The sequence below is a fragment of the Emydura macquarii genome, unplaced genomic scaffold (genome assembly GCF_026122565.2).
Source record: "Emydura macquarii macquarii isolate MOO-44397 ecotype Brisbane River unplaced genomic scaffold, CSIRO-AGI_Emac_v2 contig_765, whole genome shotgun sequence".
Classification (NCBI taxonomy): Eukaryota; Metazoa; Chordata; order Testudines; family Chelidae; genus Emydura; species Emydura macquarii.
Window position 1 is genome coordinate 1 of NW_027130902.1, and position 18,562 is coordinate 18,562.

The 18,562-nt window shown below is 47.3% G+C and overlaps 1 protein-coding gene across 1 annotated transcript; it reads right to left on the bottom strand.

Annotated features, from left to right (window-relative positions):
- Positions 1-4,074: 4,074 nt before the first annotated feature.
- On the bottom strand, positions 4,075-6,395 carry LOC137149539 (epidermal differentiation-specific protein-like). Its single transcript, XM_067543030.1, has one exon. It carries the CDS (start codon positions 6,329-6,331, stop codon positions 5,318-5,320), a length of 1,014 nt encoding a protein of 337 aa, XP_067399131.1. The 5' UTR covers positions 6,332-6,395; the 3' UTR covers positions 4,075-5,317.
- Between the last annotated feature and the right edge of the window lie 12,167 nt (positions 6,396-18,562).

An 18,562-nucleotide genomic window follows, 5' to 3' on the forward strand; every position in this document is an offset into this window, starting at 1 on the left:
TACTAGCATAGCACAGCAAACACACAGTCTCTTACCTTCTGAACACCACACCTTCTCTTCCTGCTGCCTTAGATCAAAGCCTGAGTATCACACCCCAGCTCACCGCCCCTCCAGGATGATCTCCTTGAGTAGGAGTGAAGTGATAAATCAGACCACCAGTTTGCTGACCTGTCCTGCTGCAGTGGGCCCTTCTTTACACAATGTATGGTGGCTCACATGGACATAGGGTTTGAATACGAATGAGGAAGGAGGAGATTGTGGCCAGAAAGTCATGTGTTCCTGTGAGGTTTCCAGCCACTAGCCAAGGTAATGGAAGTTCAGGAGTTATACATTGGGTCCCTTAAACTCTCAATAATATACCAATCACATTCATTTCTGGATACTTTAATTTAACAACCCCTTTAACACTGACACCTGAGAGGAGGTTACAGCTCAGAGCTCAGTGCATTTGCAGATGTGTGTGAGAAACGTGTTCTCAGAACTGCTTCAGCCTGTTACAGAGGTAGCACACACTGTGCTCTCTCCTGGAGATTTTACTTTGGTTCTTTCCCGATTATTTTCCTTTAATCTAGTCATTCAGACTGAAAATCAATGTTTGCTCTTAGCATGTGGAAAAACAGCAGACAATGTGACTGAGCTTGGACTTCCCCAGTCTGCACTAGGTACCTCGGTAGGTAAAGGACCTCAGGAACAGGAGGGCAGAAATGTCCCCTTCATCTGGGATGGATCATAAATAAGAGGCTCCCCAGTTCTGCATGGGCCAAGAAAATTCACACATGGCAGACAAACTTACCTCAGCTCTGAGTGTCACGGGATGCTCTGCACAACCTGCCCTTGGACCTCAAGTTGTAGGAACAGGGATGTCAAAGTTTCAACTTCCCAAAGAGCTCCAGGTTTGTGGGGCTCCCTCTTCTCAGGTCAATAATGTTGTCAGACAGACAGACAAAGAACACCAGCATAACAAGCAGGGTCAAACCGGAGCTACGTACACTCTGACGTGAAAAGCAGAGCTGGGTGAGAGGGGCAGAGGGCAGTTGCGGATCAGGATTGAGGGGCAATGGCAGAGCTGGTGGGGGGCCCATGACTGCAATAATAGGGGTGTCAGAAGTGAGGGTGTCTGTGGAGAGTCCAGGTCGTGATGCCCCTATTGGACAGAACCAGGCCCTACAGGCCAAACACCCTGGAAGCAGGGGCCGGAGCCAAGGCAGGAAAGGGAGGTATAAAAGCCGGCCCAGCAGCTCAGTCAGGGGGCTGGTGTTGCTAGAGGCAGACGTGTCTTCCCAGAAGCTGTAGTCTAGGCTTGATCCAGGCCCTATGGCTAGTCGGAGCAACCACCCCACCAACTGGAGCCTCCAAAGCCTGCCCGGCCTGAGTGACTGGAAAGGGCTGCCGGACCCTAGTGACTGGTTGGGATCTGTGGGCCCTAGTGACTGGAGAGGGTCGCTGAGCCCTAGTGACTGGGAAAAGCTACCAGAGACTGCTGAGTGGGAGAAACCCCCTGAGGCCAGTCCTGACCTGGAGGAGCTGCCTGACATTGGGGACCCACTGGAGCAGCCTGAGCCTGGTGTACCGGAGGAGCCCCTGAGACCTGGAGGACCTGCCCTCCACTGAGGACCCTCGGGAGTTTCCAGCCCTGATGTCGGTCGACAGTGAGGGACCAGTGGGACTCCTCCTCGCCGTCTACCCCAGCGACCCAGACTGTTTTACTAGCCCAGCCTGTGGGAAGGCCGGGGGCTGCTGACTGCCCAACCAGCGCTGCCCAGCTTGTGGGCCAGGGACTGCAAACTGCTTGCCTGCCATGCCCTGCCGGAGGGCCGGGGGCACCAGACGCTTGCTAGCCCGCTCTGCTGGGGGCCGGGATAAAGACTTGTAAACGGGCAGTGCTTATTCCCTTAAAAGAAGGCACTGTGGCATTTCTCTCAGCCTGGGCCTGAGGAAGGGTCACGACGCCCAGCTGGACCATGCCACCAGCTTACATTTAGGTAAAAAGCACTACAGAGAAAACATTTCAAAAACAATAAAAGAACCTACACGCATGCGAATAACTTCCCAGAGATCAGCCCAGCCCTAACAAGGGCTCTGGTAGGAGCAGTCCTTCATAAATCCCACCCAAGAAGTTTCTTGGTGGTTTCAAGTTAATCACAGCTTCAGCTCAGAACTAGTACACTCACGAAAAGTTTACACCAACCTTTACACAGTTCATGGGTCTTTGACCTGGAGTTTCCAGGAGCAGGTAATCAGCAGACAATGGGTTTTTCTCCCCAGGGTGTAGCTTCAAAAAACTTCCCAAGTATCTCCTGGGAAACCCACTTCCTATATGTTGTCCCAGACAGTTCTTTGGAGTTCCTGACATTTACATTAGTCACGTCCCTAGAAAAGTTCCACACACTCCTACAATAACACAAACAATTGCATTTTTAATACAATGGACCTCAAAATGGACCTCAAAAGTATTAAACCTAAGAAGGTTTAGCTTAATTCCATAAGATTTGTCCAGGCTATTACAGGATATTGTCTGTCTGTCTCGGGAAGGGGTGGAAATCCCATCCTTTGGGGCATAGACTATAGGTCAGAGCAAAATCCCAGAGAACAGACTGTAGAGAACAATCCTACATTAGCCATAAGGTGTGAAGGAAGAGCCACAACTTGACCATAGTGACTCCATCTTAGTTATTTTATTTTAGCCTTCCCTCTTAGCTCTTAAAACAGCAGGGCCCCTCTGTGTTCAGAATGCTTGTCTGTGTCAGGGTCATGGAACGTTTCCCAAAAAAGCAAGAAAATAGCTACAACTAGTTTCTGCTAGTTATGTAGCCCTAAAAAATAAACCAGGCACCCATGTTAAATAAGGTTAAGTTAGTTGTTAATATATTTTATAAATATGTATACCTGTATAATTAAACAGTGTAAAAATGTAAGCCAATAGAAGTATTTGTATAGAATTAAGTGTACCTATGCAAAATAAAAATTTATGCATATATAATTCCTTTGTCTATATTATTATAAATATAAAAAAAAGTAAACTTCAGGGTCTCTCGCTACCCACTGCTTGGGAAGCATCTGACCTCTGCAGAAATAAATTCTGAAGACTGTTCACGAGACCTGCTTGGCTCTCTTTATCCGGTGCAGAGAAACGAACCTCCTAAAATATTTTTCAACAATTCTGGTGCCCAACGTGGGGCTCCTTGCATGCCACCGAGTTCTTCACCAGCCAATGCCCTAGCCGGCATTAGGGTGAATTTACCCTGAGAGCTTTTGAACTGGAAGTAGAACTCAGCGGAGTGCTGTAAAGCGGCAGAGACCTTTTAAGTCTCCAGGGATTCCAGGTACCTCTATGTTTTGTGTTTGTTATCTGTTTCTTTGTACTTGACAGGCTTTTCTCTTGGGAGATTCCAAAAAGGGCACCCTAGCATCGTCCTTGACAGTGGCCATGCATTGAGTTTGAGGGCTCATTAACGTAGAAGTCCTGGGTGGCACAAGGTTTTTTCATGCATGGAATCTCCCTACCCTTTCTTTGATCTGTACCTTTAATTTTGCTTGTAGTAAAATTCCTCTGGCGGTGGGTTAAAGAGATATATGCATATCTCCAATTGTTCTGTGCGCAGGGTGTCCACAGGGTGTGCTTGGAAGAAATACGTGCTGGTTTAAGTACTAGAATAAGGGCTCAGATCAGATTCTCTGACTATCCCAGCCCGTGGTTGTGACAGACACGAGTAAGTGTTCTCTACCGGATGAACGTGTGGGTGGATGACTGAGGACAGACAGACCCAGCTAGTCCCCGGAAAGAGAAGGAACGTGCTAGCAAGAACAACTGAAGCACGTTTGTGTGGATGGAGTAGTGGAGCTGGTTGTGGAGCGGAAGGAGCAGCGCTCTAGTCCTAGCTCCTTGCTGCATGTGATGTGCTGTGAGGCAGTATCCCAGCCTGCACCGGAGGGCAGGTGTGTCAAGGCAGCAGCACACTCTTGTATGGTCACACAGCCCGTGCCCATCCACTAGCAAAAGGGCAAATCAGCAGCTTCCGTGTCACGGCATCGCATCCCCTGATTTTTACGTGGATAGAAAACCTTCAGTTCTGTGCCAGCTCAGACATTTTATTAAGCAGAGAAAAGAAACATCAGAAAAACAAATTGCAGTAAAACTTCAGCACATGACATTTCTCAGCATCAGGAAACTGCATAACAGCATCTCCCAGGGAGACTCCGAGCAGGAACAAAGCTACTGTGAGCATCAGTGTAAATACAACTCCGCAGGGACATAGGTTTGGAGATACAGAGATACTGGGCTAGGCAGTCCTGCAATTAAGGTGCTAGCCTGACTCAGGGTCAATTCCCTGCTCTGCCACTGTCAACCTTGGGCAAGTCTCTTAGCTCCTCTGTGCCTCAGTTCCCCATACATGGATCTGGGCGGATAGCACTGCCCTAGCTCACAGGGGTGTTGTGAGGATAAATGCATTCATGGTTGGGAGATGCTCAAATCCTATTGTCATGGGGGCCAGATAAGGACCTGAGACAGATAAAAGTGAAGTCCCAGGTTCCCTATGGAGGGTATGGAGAAGCTGGTGCTGCAGCTCTATGGAGGCGGGCATAGAGCCAGGTAGCAGCTCATGTTCCACAATGCCAAGAAAATATCTAATAAAAGCTCTTTGCAAAGGAATGGGGTCTATAGAAATGAGCACAGGGCTGGGAGTCCGGAGATCCTGAATTCTAACCTCAGCTCCACCAGCGACTCACTGGGGAGCCCACGGCCAGTCGCATCACTTCCTGGAAGTGGGGTTGAAACGTGCTACCTCTCTGAAAGGGGAACGGTGAGAATGAATTAGCTAATATCTGCAGGGGGCTTTGGACGTGTAAAGCATTCTATATAAAATACAAAACTGCTGTTAAAAATTGCAGTGTACCAGTATTGGGCCCAACCCGGAGATCCTTACACAGAAATCTCGTTGGAGTCACGGGAAGAGTAAAACCTGCGTAAGCAGCTCATGTTTTCACCTACAGAGGAAAAACAGGTAATTCAGTGACATTCTAGTTACACCTTGAACTCTGAAACGCCCTCCAGAGGGATCCCAGCTGTCCCCATTGGACAATGCAGTGGGGGTGGTTGTAAGTCTCCTTTGCTAACGCACCCTGTGTTGCAGGGTAGGGTGGAGACAGCAATCAATTGAGGAGGCCTGTGTCAGAACCAGTTCATGCATGGCTGAGAGAGGACAGGACAGACTAAACCCCCTTGGCCCTCTCTTGGAAGCAGACATGAAGGGGGTGTGTGAAAGGAGCAGGAAACACAAGGGGCTCAGCAGGGGGAAGGATGCTTCCCTGCTGGAACCTAGATCTTCTTCGCAGTGTACTCGGTGCGGATGCTGCGCCCTGATGTGCTCCGGTATTCCCCATGCTCAGTCTTCATCTTCCCGCCCTGCATAATGGTCAGCTCCACTGGCACTGAAATGGTGACCTCCTTCCTCACCACGTTGATGGTCAGCTCCGTGTGGGGAGGGGTCGTGGCTGGCAGAGACACCTCAACTTTTTCCCTAGTGGTGATTGACTCACTCTTCCCTTTCTCAAAGGTGAGGGTGGTGGATATTTCTGTCTCCACAGAGACGGAGTTGCCTAAGATCTTCACTTCCACCTTGGTTCCCATTTTGAGAGTGGAGGAGCTACTGAAGTTGAAGCTGTGGGTGGTGGAGGTCTCGTACTCCTTGCTGGTGGTGGTGGTGAAGGTTTGCTCATGATCTGTTCTGTTGGTTCCCACAATCTCATCAATCACAATTTCCTTCTCCTTCTCCACCTTCTTCTGCTCCCATAAGACCTTGGCAGTGACAGTGGGGCGGCCAGATCGCAATGGACGCACATGGGAACACCGGTCGTGGAATCCAATTTTCCCATAGTCGTGAAGCCTCTCTCCTGATCGGGCCACATAATACCAGCCACCTCGATTGGGGTGCTCGTAGAGGATCCAAGCACCTCTCTGGACAATGTGAGAAGATGCCTTGTCATTAAAATATCCTGTGGTCAAGTCGGTCTCATTCGTTAACACCTTACTTTGCCCTCCATAGTTTGGGTGCTCATAGAGGGTGATCTGAGGATCCTCCAGGTCTTCATTAACCAGCTGTAGAGAGGAGATGTGGTCATTCATACCTATATTCCCGTATTCACCTTCCTCATAAGCACTGATTTGTCCTCGATAATCAGGATCTCTGAAGGCCAGCCACGGCTGCCCGATGACCTTCAGTGAGGAAATGGTGTCATCAAAATCCACCTGTCGCAGGTCACGTATGTCGGAGGTGAACTCTCTGGACAGTCCCTTGAAGTTCACATGCTGGTAGACGATGATTTTATTCATTCTGCACTTTGCTGGGAATGTCCCTCTGATTGGTGGCTCTGGCTGAATCGCCCGCGAGGAAGGAGTGTGTCCCGAAGAGCAGAGTCGGGTACAGCTCTTGCCCGGACAACGTGCGCTGTGATGGGAGACAAGTTACAGAGCATGAGTTGCAGCATTGCTGTATGGGGGAGCCATGACTCCAGTGGGGGCGGCAGGTCTGGATGGTGACACATCGAAATGGACAGTTGGTATTAAAGGTGGGGAAAGGCTGAGCCTCCCCTGAGGGGCTGTGTTTACCCCGCCCATTTCCCTGCCCTTCCTGCTGGGATGGCAGAACTTTTATTGTTCCATGCAGGCTCCCCTCAGTCACCCAGGATCCTATCTGCATGGAGCATGTAACACTCCTGGACACAGGCAGCATGAGATAGAGACGTGGGATAAGAAGAAACCCAGGGAAACAGCAGACAGGATGGAGGCTGAGCAGACCTAGGTTGCTAGTCATAGGGTGCCTGGGCTGGAACCAGGAGTAGGCGGCAGGCCAGGTTCCCCTCTCAGCCGCTGGCCAAGGGGCACAGGATCTGGGGTTGGAACAGAGAACTGCCTGCGACAGCACATGGACAGCTTGTCTGAGGGGACTTTCTTACCCCGGAAAGCAGGGACTGTACAGTAGCCTGGCCAGAGAGCTGAGTCACAAAGAGGGAGCAGCCGGACTCCTGATGAGACAGCATCCCAAGGTGTGAAGAGAGAGTGAGGGGTCATGGTCATGGTGTGAGTAACCAGTGGCAGAGGCACCAGCTGGAGTGAGAGCTCATTCCCAGACCTGGCCGCAGGGAGGTGTACTTGTGGTGAGTGGACTGGACTCCTCTACAGTACCCGACAGTCTGCACCCAGCACTCTTGGATTTCTCCCTACGTGATGATGTTTCCATCACTTCCCTTGAAGAGACAATTCCATAACAACCCTTCACAAGGAGGAAATAACGTCTGAAATGTTCTTCCCCCCCCCTCCACTTCTTCCCAGCCCGTCACATCTTCTACCCACATCCCTTCCCTCCTTAATGACAGCTGAAAAAAGGGAAGCCACCACCCAAAGACTGTACTGGATGCAAATAGAAGGGCTGGGCATTGATTTGTGAGGAGCTGTGTGTGTGTCTGTGTGTCAGCAGCAGCCGGAGAGCAGGGAAAGAGAGACAGAAAGCCAAGGACACAGCAAGAGAAGCACCGGTCACACAGCCCTGAAAAAAAGCCAAGAGAGAGAGGTTTCTGGGCAGAGCACTGGCTGGAAAGAGGCTTGGAATTGTGAACAAGGAAACTCCCTCCAGCTCTTTGATTGTTGTTGTGTTGAGGGAACCAGGACTTTGTAAATCATGAGGATGGCATCAGAGGAATACCAGACTAATTCCTCAATATCTCCTCCTAATGGAAACCACCCACAAGACCCCAAATATTGGCTAAATACTTATACTAAAAAGGGCCTTGTTCTTCATTCCTGTGGTATCTGCTGCCTCTTCCTGCAAAGTAAATATTCCTTCCCCTTCCTAGCAGTGTTGTCTCCCCCCGCACTCAGAAATCACCTCTCCTACATACAGGTGGGGCGCTCTCACTCCTGGTGGTAGCAATATCCTCTCCTTTCTTTGAGAGTTAAATTCCTTCTGCAGCTGCTGTCAAATTATCTCAGGGGATGTGGTTCTTTTCAGTAACCGTTTGGATAATTTACAAAACAAAACCACACACAAAAACGGCACACAAATCTTCATGAAAAACTAAACATTTTCAAAATATTGACAGTTTTTCTCTCTCTCTCACTTATTTTGAAAAGATTATTCATCGATGAAAAGCTTTTTCTTTGAAAAATGTTAACCATTTCTACTTTTGGGTGACTTTACTGACTTTTTTGCAGTTGTAACCCCTCTGCCAGACAGAGTCGGCCCCAGCAAGGGCTGGGTTCTATATCTATGGTTTCCTGTCAATGACACAACACCAAACCAGCTCGAGCCCCCACCAGTCACCTGGGAAATCACACACTATCCCCTGGGCACCCCAAAAGGCAATACTTCCCTCTCGCAAGCACTGAGTCTGGGTGTAGAAAGTAACTCTTTTAACAACAGGAAGGAAGTAACACAGCACTGGTTTGTGCAAACAGAATTCATAAACACAATGAGCAGAGCCCACCCCAGAGTACGTGGGGCGTGTCCTTCACCTCTCCCTTCTCGCTTTCACCTGTCTCACTGACCATTGCTGCGCTGTTCACTTCTCGGTTGTAGGGCTCGACCAGCCCCTCTGCTGGCTCCTGTCACCTGTGGGCCTCGACCAGCCCCTCTGCCGGTTGTCAGTCTCTCAAGGTTTCCCAGTTCCATCAGCAATTTCAGCTCTGTTCCTGGGAAAACCCTCTGCTGACACAGGAGCCTTGTCCCTGCTTTTTAACAAAACAGCAGACTCCAAGAGGAATCATTCATTCTACCTTTCAAAGGTGGGAGGAGATAGTCAATCTGTGCCTGAGGGCAGCCCTTAGTCAGGGCTGGGGCAGGCTCAGCAGAAAGACACCCCCACCCCCACAACCCTTCCCTGCTTGCTCTTACAGCGCTCTGGCATCTGAAAGCCTCCTTTCCTGAGTTCTGTTTAGATGAGAGTGACTCTTTCATCAGAAGAGGCTAACCCAGTTCTGCTGCCATGTGTTCATACCACAGGAGAAAAACATGCCCTTACCCCTGCAGTTAACATAACGTGATCTGTAACCCAACACCAGCCAAATGGTGATACTGGACACACAGTGATTAGTGTGGACACTAGTGAGACATGGGACGCTCGATTTGCAGGTTAATAAGGTTTAATGTGCAGGGTTTTTCACAAATAGATGAGTTAAATACACAGTTTAACACTCACTACAATAGATTGTACTGCTTACACTTAGAGTTAAGCAGTTACTTAGCAGGCGGTATGCAGGGATGGCGTTTGTAGGGGCTTTGCTAGGGAGTTAGTGGAGTTTTTGGTTCGATTGGCAGCACTTGGTGCACAATCAGGTGTTGATGGAGCATCCTTTTTTGTCTAAGTGCTGATTATTTATATTTTATATATAGCTTTCGTTTCATTATTGTATTAATTATTATATATTTATTATTTATATTGGGTTTTTTATTTTAAATTATCTTTTATTTTTATTCTGATAATTGGGGTTGTTAAAACAACATTTGGTGACAGGAGGGGCGGTGAGAAAATATATCCCTTGGCATTGAAAAAGTGTACCCCCAGACGTTTAAGGATAACATGTTTTGTTTTTTCCGTTGTTTACGTGCAGCTGCAGCACACACGTTATGTATTTCGTTTTTTTACCTGCCGTGGTGTGCAGAAACTGAGACATCTGCGAGGTTACTCAGCATTCCTATTGGTCTTGGCCAACTGGAAGATGTCAGGCTGTGGAGGCCAGAATGGTCAAGCAAGCAACGTACGCTATGCTAGGCCTCAAAAGCGTGGTCAGTCAACTCAGATTGCACTGGGCCTCCAACGTTTCCCTTCTGGGTGGCTGCCATAACTTACTAAGCCACCATGACGACTTTTTGACACACACTTTTGATTATGGCTTAAAGCACCCCAGCCGGGGTCCGAGCGATCAGGGTCTTTTAGCCGGCAGGGTGTATCGCAGAGAGTCGCATTACTTGTTTGCAGGGATTTTTTAGTTTTTTGAGTTGCTTTAGGGACCTTTTCGTTTGCTAAGAGTTCCACTGCAGCCATTATAGGGACTATTTGTAACACACACATGAGCACAATGGGAAGCAGTGCTAGATTTAAGATTTCAGTGGCAGTGGGGGACCATTTCATTAGGGTTTTTCATCAACTGTGCATTGTGGCAGCTTTTGCAGCATTTAGGACTTGGATTATTTTAGTTTTATTATGTTTGATTATTAAATTTACAGTTTTTACTTGTTTTTGAATGTGTGTAAGCAGGGCTATTGTATCTGAGTGTATTAGCATGTGTTGTATTAAATTAGTATTGATTTTTAATATGATAGGTTGAACTTATTTTATCATATTAATATTTATTAATAATTGAAATATATTTTGGTTTTTGTCAATTATATTATATCATTTTAATATAGTAATATTACAATCATATTTGTTTTGGGCAGGATTAATTTTTTAAATAAATTTTATTAATTATAATTTGGGCACATTGCGTGTGTATAAAAAGACAACTTTGTTTAATATACACAATGGTTGAATTAATGCTACTATTGGGTAACAAGGCATAGCAACAATTGTATATATTTAATTTTGATAAGAGTATGTAAATTGTATTAATGTTTTCTGTAAATATATTTTACAAGGTGTACTTTTGGGGGTTTAGAATTTGGCTTTTATAACTTTTTTTTAATATTAAGTTTTTAAGATTGTATTTTTTGGGCTTAGGAGCACAATGTACAATTACACGCTGATAGGTGTTGGTGTGTATTACTACACTGGCAGAGGGAATTACTAATACTCATTGCCGATACTATACTTTTAGCTTAGTAAGAGGTGGGGGTTTTTTAATTAGATGGAATATTTTTACTTGGTAGTAGCTAAAATCGGCTTTGTTGTAAATTACTTCAGACCGTTTTTGACACCATAACAGTGTGTTGCTTTGTGGTTTTTTGGTTTAATTTATTTTGTTTGGGCCAGCTTTTTTGGGGGGGAGTACTTATTTTGGTGACATTAATTGTGAGTTGCCCCTTAAAATTACAGAAAGCTATTATTTTAAGTTTTAAAGCATTTTTTTTTAGTCAGACAGTAGTGGGCAGGGGTACTATTTTGCAACCTTTGTTTGATATGGCATTATTTTTATTTATACTAGCAGAGGACAGCAAACACATAGTCTCTTACCTTCTGAACACCACACCTTCTCTCCCTGCTGCCTTAGATCAAAGCCTGAGTATCACACCCCTGCTCACCGCCCCCTCTAGGATGATCTCCTTGAGTAGGAGTGAAGTGATAAATCAGGCCACCAGTTTGCTGACCCGTCTCGCTGCAGTGGGCCCTTCTTTACACAATGTACGGTGGCTCACATGGACATAGGGTTTGAATACGAATGAGGAAGGAGGAGATTGTGGCCAGAAAGTCATGTGTTCCTGTGAGGTTTCCAGCCACTAGCCAAGGTAATGGAAGTTCAGGAGTTATACATTGGGTCCCTTAAACCTCAATAATATACCAATCACATTCATCTCTGGATACTTTAATTTAACAACCCCTTTAACACTGACACCTGAGAGGAGGTTACAGCTCAGAGCTCAGTGCATTTGCAGATGTGTGTGAGAAACGTGTTCTCAGAACTGCTTCAGCCTGTTACGGAGGTAGCACACACTGTGCTCTCTCCTGGAGATTTTACTTTGGTTCTTTCCGATTATTTTCCTTTAATCTAGTCATTCAGACTGAAAATCAATGTTTGCTCTTAGCATGTGGAAAAACAGCAGACAATGTGACTGAGCTCGGACTTCCCCAGTCTGCACTAGGTACCTCGGTAGCTTAAGGACCTCAGGAACAGGAGGGCAGAAATGTCCCCTTCATCTTGGATGGATGATAAATAAGAGGTTCCCCAGTTCTGCATGGGCCAAGAAAATTCACACATGGCAGAAAAACTTACCTCAGCTCTGAGTGTCACAGGATGCTCTGCACAACCTGCCCTGGGACCTCAAGTTGTAGGAAGAGGGATGTCAAAGTTTCAACTTCCCAAATAGCTCCAGGTTTGTGGGCTGCCTCTTCTCAGTTCAATAATGTTGTCAGACAGACAGAGAAAGAACACCAGCATAACAAGCAGGGTCAAACCGGAGCTACGTACACACTGACATGAAAAGCAGAGCTGGGTGCGAGGGGCAGAGGGCGGTTGCGGATCAGGATTGAGGGGCAATGGCAGAGCTGGTGGGGGGCCAGGACAGCAATAATAGGGGTGTCAGAAGTGAGGGTGTCTGTGGAGAGTTCAGGACAGGACTAACAGGGGGTCTGCAGGGCAGGATCGAGGGGCACTGGCAGAGCTGTGTGAGGAGCCCAGGACTGGAATAACGGGGGGTTACAGGCCAGACTGAGGTTTAGTGACAGAGCTGTGTGTGAACAGCCTAGGTCTGGAACAATAAGGGAGGGTGGGACTGTCCCAGTACAGGGCAGCTGTACCTGTATTTCCCCTAAGTGGTTCAGCCAGGCACTCACTCCAGGCTTCTGGCTCCCCTTGCCGGGATCTCTCTGGGGTCTCCTGACCATGATATTCCCAGGTTGAGCAGTTTCCTGCCTTTGTTGTATCATTCCCAGAACTAGACATTCCTGACCTGGAGGACCTGCCTGACCTGGAGGAGCTGCCTGACGTCGGGGACCCACTGGAGCAGCCTGAGCCTGGTGTACCGGAGGATCCCCTGGGACCTGGAGGACCTGCCCTCCACTGAGGACCCTCAGGAGTTTCCAGCCCTGATGTTGGTCGACAGTGAGGGACCAGTGGGACTCCTCCTCGCCGTCTACCCCAGCGACCCAGACTGTTTTACTAGCCCAGCCTGTGGGAAGGCCGGGGGCTGCTGACTGCCCAACCAGCGCTGCCCAGCTTGTGGGCCAGGGACTGCAAACCGCTTGCCTGCCATGCCCTGCCGGAGGGCCGGGGGCACCAGACGCTTGCTAGCCCGCCCTGCTGGGGGCCGGGATAAAGACTTGTAAACGGGCAGTGCTTATTCCCTTAAAAGAAGGCACTGTGGCATTTCTCTCAGCCTGGGCCTGAGGAAGGGTCACGACGCCCAGCTGGACCATGCCACCGGCTTACATTTAGGTAAAAAGCACTACAGAGAAAACATTTCAAAAACAATAAAAGAACCTACACGCATGCGAATAACTTCCCGGAGATCATCCCAGCCCTAACAAGGGCTCTGGTAGGAGCAGTCCTTCATAAATCCCACCCAAGAAGTTTCTTGGTGGTTTCAAGTTAGTCAGAGCTTCGGCTCAGACTTAGCAGACTCACGAAAAGTTTACACCAGCCTTTATACAGTTCATGGGTCTTTGACCTGGAGTTTCCAGGAGCAGGTAATCAGCAGACAATGGGTTTTTCTCCCCAGGGTGTAGCTTCAAAAAACTTCCCAAGTATCTCCTGGGAAACCCACTTCCTATGTGTTGTCCCAGACAGTTCTTTGGAGTTCCTGACATTTACATTAGTCACGTCCCTAGAAAAGTTCCACACACTCCTACAATAACACAAACAATTGCATTTTTAATACAATGGACCTCAAAATGGACCTCAAAAGTATTGAACCTAAGAAGGTTTAGCTTAATTCCATAAGATTTGTCCAGGCTATTGCAGGATATTGTCTGTCTGTCTCAGAGGCTTGTCGTGACAGTGAGACAAACTGAGATAACTGCCTCTGTGAGAGAGACTATAGCAGATTTAAGGCTTATGAATTATGGACTTTTGTAGAAAGGCCAGGATCATTTAAGCAGTCGTGCTAAGGAGAACTCAGTGCATTCAGAAACTGAGTCTGAATTTTGTTTCACTAGCTGGACATTAATGTGTTCCTGGACTGTTTAAGAACTGATGGCTTTCAGAGCTGTTAAGATCTCTGTGATCGGAGATTGTTCAGGATTGCCTTGTTTTTCAATTGAAATACTTTGGGTTAAAATACCTCTGGAAAGAACTACGGAAAGCCAGGTAGTCTTTCCTGACTAAGGTGTTCTGAGAACTCAAAGAAGTTTGGGAGCAAGGGGCAAGCTTGTTTGTTGATGTTGCAGTATCTATGCCAGGGATGGGCGACTGGCAGACATCATCTTATCTGGCCCACCACAGCCCAGCCCAGGGCAGGTGATCTGACAGTGCCTGGACCAGGAAGGGGATGGGGTGTCCAGGGGAGGGCCCTGCCTGCCTGCATGCAGATGTGTGCACCACATGATGCAGTGGCAAGAGTGTCTGGTCCTTGTGAACCTGAAGTCTTTCTCAGTTTCTAACATACCATAGCCAGGTTTGGATTCGGTCTCTGTCTATTCATCTGACATTGTCTCCACTAATTCCTGCTGCCTGAAAAGGGAAGCAAATTTCATCCAACAACTGGAATTCACATCCCACCTAGTATTCCAGCCGTCCTCAAATGGACCGCGGCCCTGCCTGCCTCTGAGATCTGCCACCGCGGCAGCCGGCACCAGCAACACCTGAGAGCTTTTGTATGCCTCGTCCTCTTCTGCCTTCTCGTTTGTGTTTGTTGGGGAAATGGATTTGACAAAACCAACAGCCTTGGTGAATAAGCTGAGAATTTTGTTATCACAACCCCATTAACGTTTCCATCATTTACACAAACGCATAGAGAACGCAGCTGGTTGTGTAATTTACAACAAAGCAGGGTCTGCATCATGGTGGGGTTCTGGGAAGTTAATCTTTAGACGGTGACTAGAACCTCAGATAGTACCACTGGCCGTGGGGTGTGTAAATTAACATCTAAATAACCCATAAACCATGACAGGCTGCCAGTCGAGATTCAAGGACATCTCCAGAGCTGTGTGGGGATCCCAGGCCTAGAACAGTGCGTGTGGCAGGAGGGGCAGAAGTTTGTCTGTGGTGGATCAAACTGAGCAGCACAAAATAAGGAATCATTTAATCAGCTTCACAGACCCTCCTCACTGAGGAATCCTTTCCCCAGGGAAGGGGTGGAAGTCCCATCTCTTGGGGCATAGACTATAGGTCAGAGCAAAATCCCAGAGAACAGGCTGTAGAGAACAATCCTACATTAGCCACAAGGTGAGAGTGGCAGATGGGGGGAAGGGAGAATAAATAAGTCAGGATTTATATTTCTTTTCCACCTGTCATTGTTTGGAACCTAGAAGAATCATCCCAGGGCTGGATGTATTGTCAGTGAGGTACGGTCTGAGGACATGCCTGAGAACGGATACTATGTGGGTGCTGTAAACTACTGAGAAACTTTGCACTCCTGCCCCGCAAACCATGACCACCGCTATTTTCTATCCCATGAGGTTCAGGTGCTTTCCATGATCACACCTAGAACCTCCATGTCTGAGAAAGAAGGCAGAAGTGGTGACCAAACACAGGGTCACAGTTTCACACATTGTAGTGTGAGTGCTTCAAGTTCCCAGCCAATAACGAAGCAGCATTTTCAAACATTCAGACAAGAAACGTTCTTCATGGTGCATTCTGGCCAGGATGGAGGGTGTCAGCAGAGAGGGGGAAATGGGGCCCAGGTCAGAATAGTAGGGACATGCTGCAGTGCAGAGCTGAGAGGCACTGGCAGAGCTGTGTGGGGAGCCCAGGACTGGAACACCAGGGGAGCTGCCTGCACGGCAGGACTGAGGAGCTGGAAGAGCAAGGGATTGTGGGTGAAAGATTCCCTACCTCCATAGACAGGATGTTGTGAGGGTAAAATCCATTAATGATGGTGAGGTGCTCAGATACCATGGTGATTAGGGCCCTATAAGACTCTAAATAGACAGAGATGCATGAAGCCGAGCAAAAGAAAATATTACCAACTATGGCTAGAGACAGCTAAGGTGCTGGCAGAACTCAGCCCATCCACCCAGACCTGAAAAGCAGGGAAATACCAAGTTAAGGGGAAAGACGTGTGCATTTCTTGCCACCTTCCTGTTTCCTACGACACTGTCAATAACACTCCGACCATCCATCCCTCAGACTTCCACTTCCACCTCCAACAGATATCCACACGCAGTGCTTACCCAAACTGCAACACACTTGCATCGGACACAAAACCTTAACAATGCCTTCATACGCTTTTATAGCAACCGCTCAGCATGTCTGACTGTCACGCATTCCAAGCATTTGGGAAGCTAGTCTGCCTTAACACAGCAGAGGGAAGCTTTTGCATTCTGCATTTTCACTCTGAAAGGCTCAAACTGCTTAATGGGACTAAGTTGGGGGGCCTGGATAATCTCCATCCAAGAATATTAAAGGAACTGGCACATGAAATTGCAAGCCCATTAGCAAGGATTTTTAATGAATCTATGAACCCAGGCTGTACCGTATGACTGGAGAATTGCTAATATAGTTCCAATTTTTAAGAAAGGGAAAAAAGTGATCCAGGTAACCACAGACCTGTTAGTTTGACCTCAGCTGTATGCAAGGTTTTGGAAAAATGTTTGAAAGAGAAAGTAGTTAAGGAGACTGAGGTTAATGGTAATTAGGACAAAATACAACAAGGTTTTGCAAATGGTAGATCGTGACACACCAACCCGATCTCCTTCTTTGAAAAGATAACTATGACTATAAAGATGACCATGAGCCGCCAATATGATGTGGCTACTGGTATTTCCAGTAGAAGAGATCTCATCTGGAATACTGTGTGCTGTTCTGGTCTATCATATGTAAGAAAGAATGGAATGGGTGCAGAGAAGGGCTACTAGGATGATCCAAGTAATGGAAAACCTGCCTTATGCACAGGGACTCAAAGAACTTGGCTTCTTTAGCCTAACGGGGAGATATGATTGCTCTCCATAAATACATCAGAGGGATAAATACCAGGGAGGGAGCGGAATTATTTAATTTAGCACCAATGTGGACACAAGAACTAATGGATATAAACTGGCCATTCGGAAGTTTAGACTTGAAATTAGACTAAGATTTCTAATCATCAGAGGAGTGAAGTTCTAGAACTGCCTTCCAAGGGGAGCAGTGGGGGCAAAAAAACAAGCTGGCTTAAAGAGTGATACATTTATGGAGAAGTTGGTAAGATGGGACAGGCTAATTTGGCAATAAACTGATCTTTGACTATTAGCGGTAAATATGCCCAATGGCCTATGATGGGATGTTAGATGGGCTGGGCTCTGAGTTACTACAGAGAATTCTTTCCCGGGCGTCTAGCTGGTGAGTCTTGCCCACATGCTCAGGGTTCAGCTGATCACCATATTTAGGGTCGGGAAAGAATTTTCCCCCAGGGCAGATTGGCATAGGCTGTGGGGATTTTTCGCCTTGCTCTGCAGCATGGGGCACAGGTCACTTGCTGGTGGATTCTCTGTACCTTGCAGTCTTTAAACCATGATTTGCGGACTTCACTAACTCAGTCATAGGTCAGGGGTCTCTCACAGCAGTGGGTGGATGAGGTAGCGTGGCCTGCGTTGTGCAGGAGGTCATAGTAGATGATCAGAATTGTCCCTTCTGACCTTAAAGACTATGAGTCTATGAGAGACTTTTTGCAAACTGGCTTACTGTCACTGCTATGAACCTGATCTACAGAATCTGAAATCAAATTGTCATGTGTATGATTCCTTTAACCTTGTAATAACCCTCTTCTTTTCTTTTTATATTAAACCTCTAGTTTTTGGTTACCAAAGGACTGGCACAAGTGTGATTTTTGGTAAAATCTGAACTTTCTATTGATCTGGGGAGGGCGCTGATCCTTTGGGATTAGAATAACCCTTTCTGTGATTAACCTAATGTTCAGTAAACTCTCATCATAAACACCAGCAGTCCGGGTGGTAAGCCAGGGGCTGGAATGCCTAAGGGGACGTGTTTTCTCTTGTTACCAGTGTGGTAACACAGGAGCTCACTTCTGTTACTGGCTTGGTAAAATCTATTTATCGAATAAGACACCAGTTTCGGAGTGTGTCTGCCCTGTTTTTGTACCAGTCTGTCCTAAATCTGGCACTCTCAGCTGTGACCCACACCAGGCACGGCCATCGGTCACAGGTGTAATTACAGGACGGTCTGATGTCAGACAGAAGAGATAATTTGTTGCTCTCCAACACATCATTAAAGATCTACAACTATCCAACAGATGATCCGTCTCTCGCTCAGGCAGTGGGCGACAGACCCATCCTGGCTTACAGACAGCCCCCCAACCTGAAGCAAATACTCACCAGCAACCATACACCCTACAAGAAGTCTAATCCAGGAACCTATCCCTGCAACAAACCCCGTTGTCAGCTCTGCCCACACATCGACTCTAGTGACACCATCACTGGTCCTAACCACATCAATCACACCATAAGGGGTCATTCACCTGCACATCCACTAATGTGATACATGCCATCATGTGCCAGCAATGCCCCTCTGCCATGTACATTGGCCAAACCGGACTGTCACTGCGCAGAAGGATAAATGGACACAAATCAGACATAAAATATAACAACATCCATAAACCAGTCGGAGAGCACTTCAATCTCCCAGGACACTCTGTCTCTGACCTGAAAGTTGCCATACATCTACAAAAAAATTTCAAAAACAGACTTCAAAGAGAAACTGCTGAGTTAGAAATTATCTGCAAACTTGAGACATTCAAACTGGGTCTGAATAGGGATTTGGAAT

Coding starts and splice junctions, on each gene's coding strand:
- LOC137149539 (XM_067543030.1), bottom strand. CDS start 6,331: ATGAATAAAATCATCGTCTACCAGCATGTGAACTTCAAGGGACTGTCC.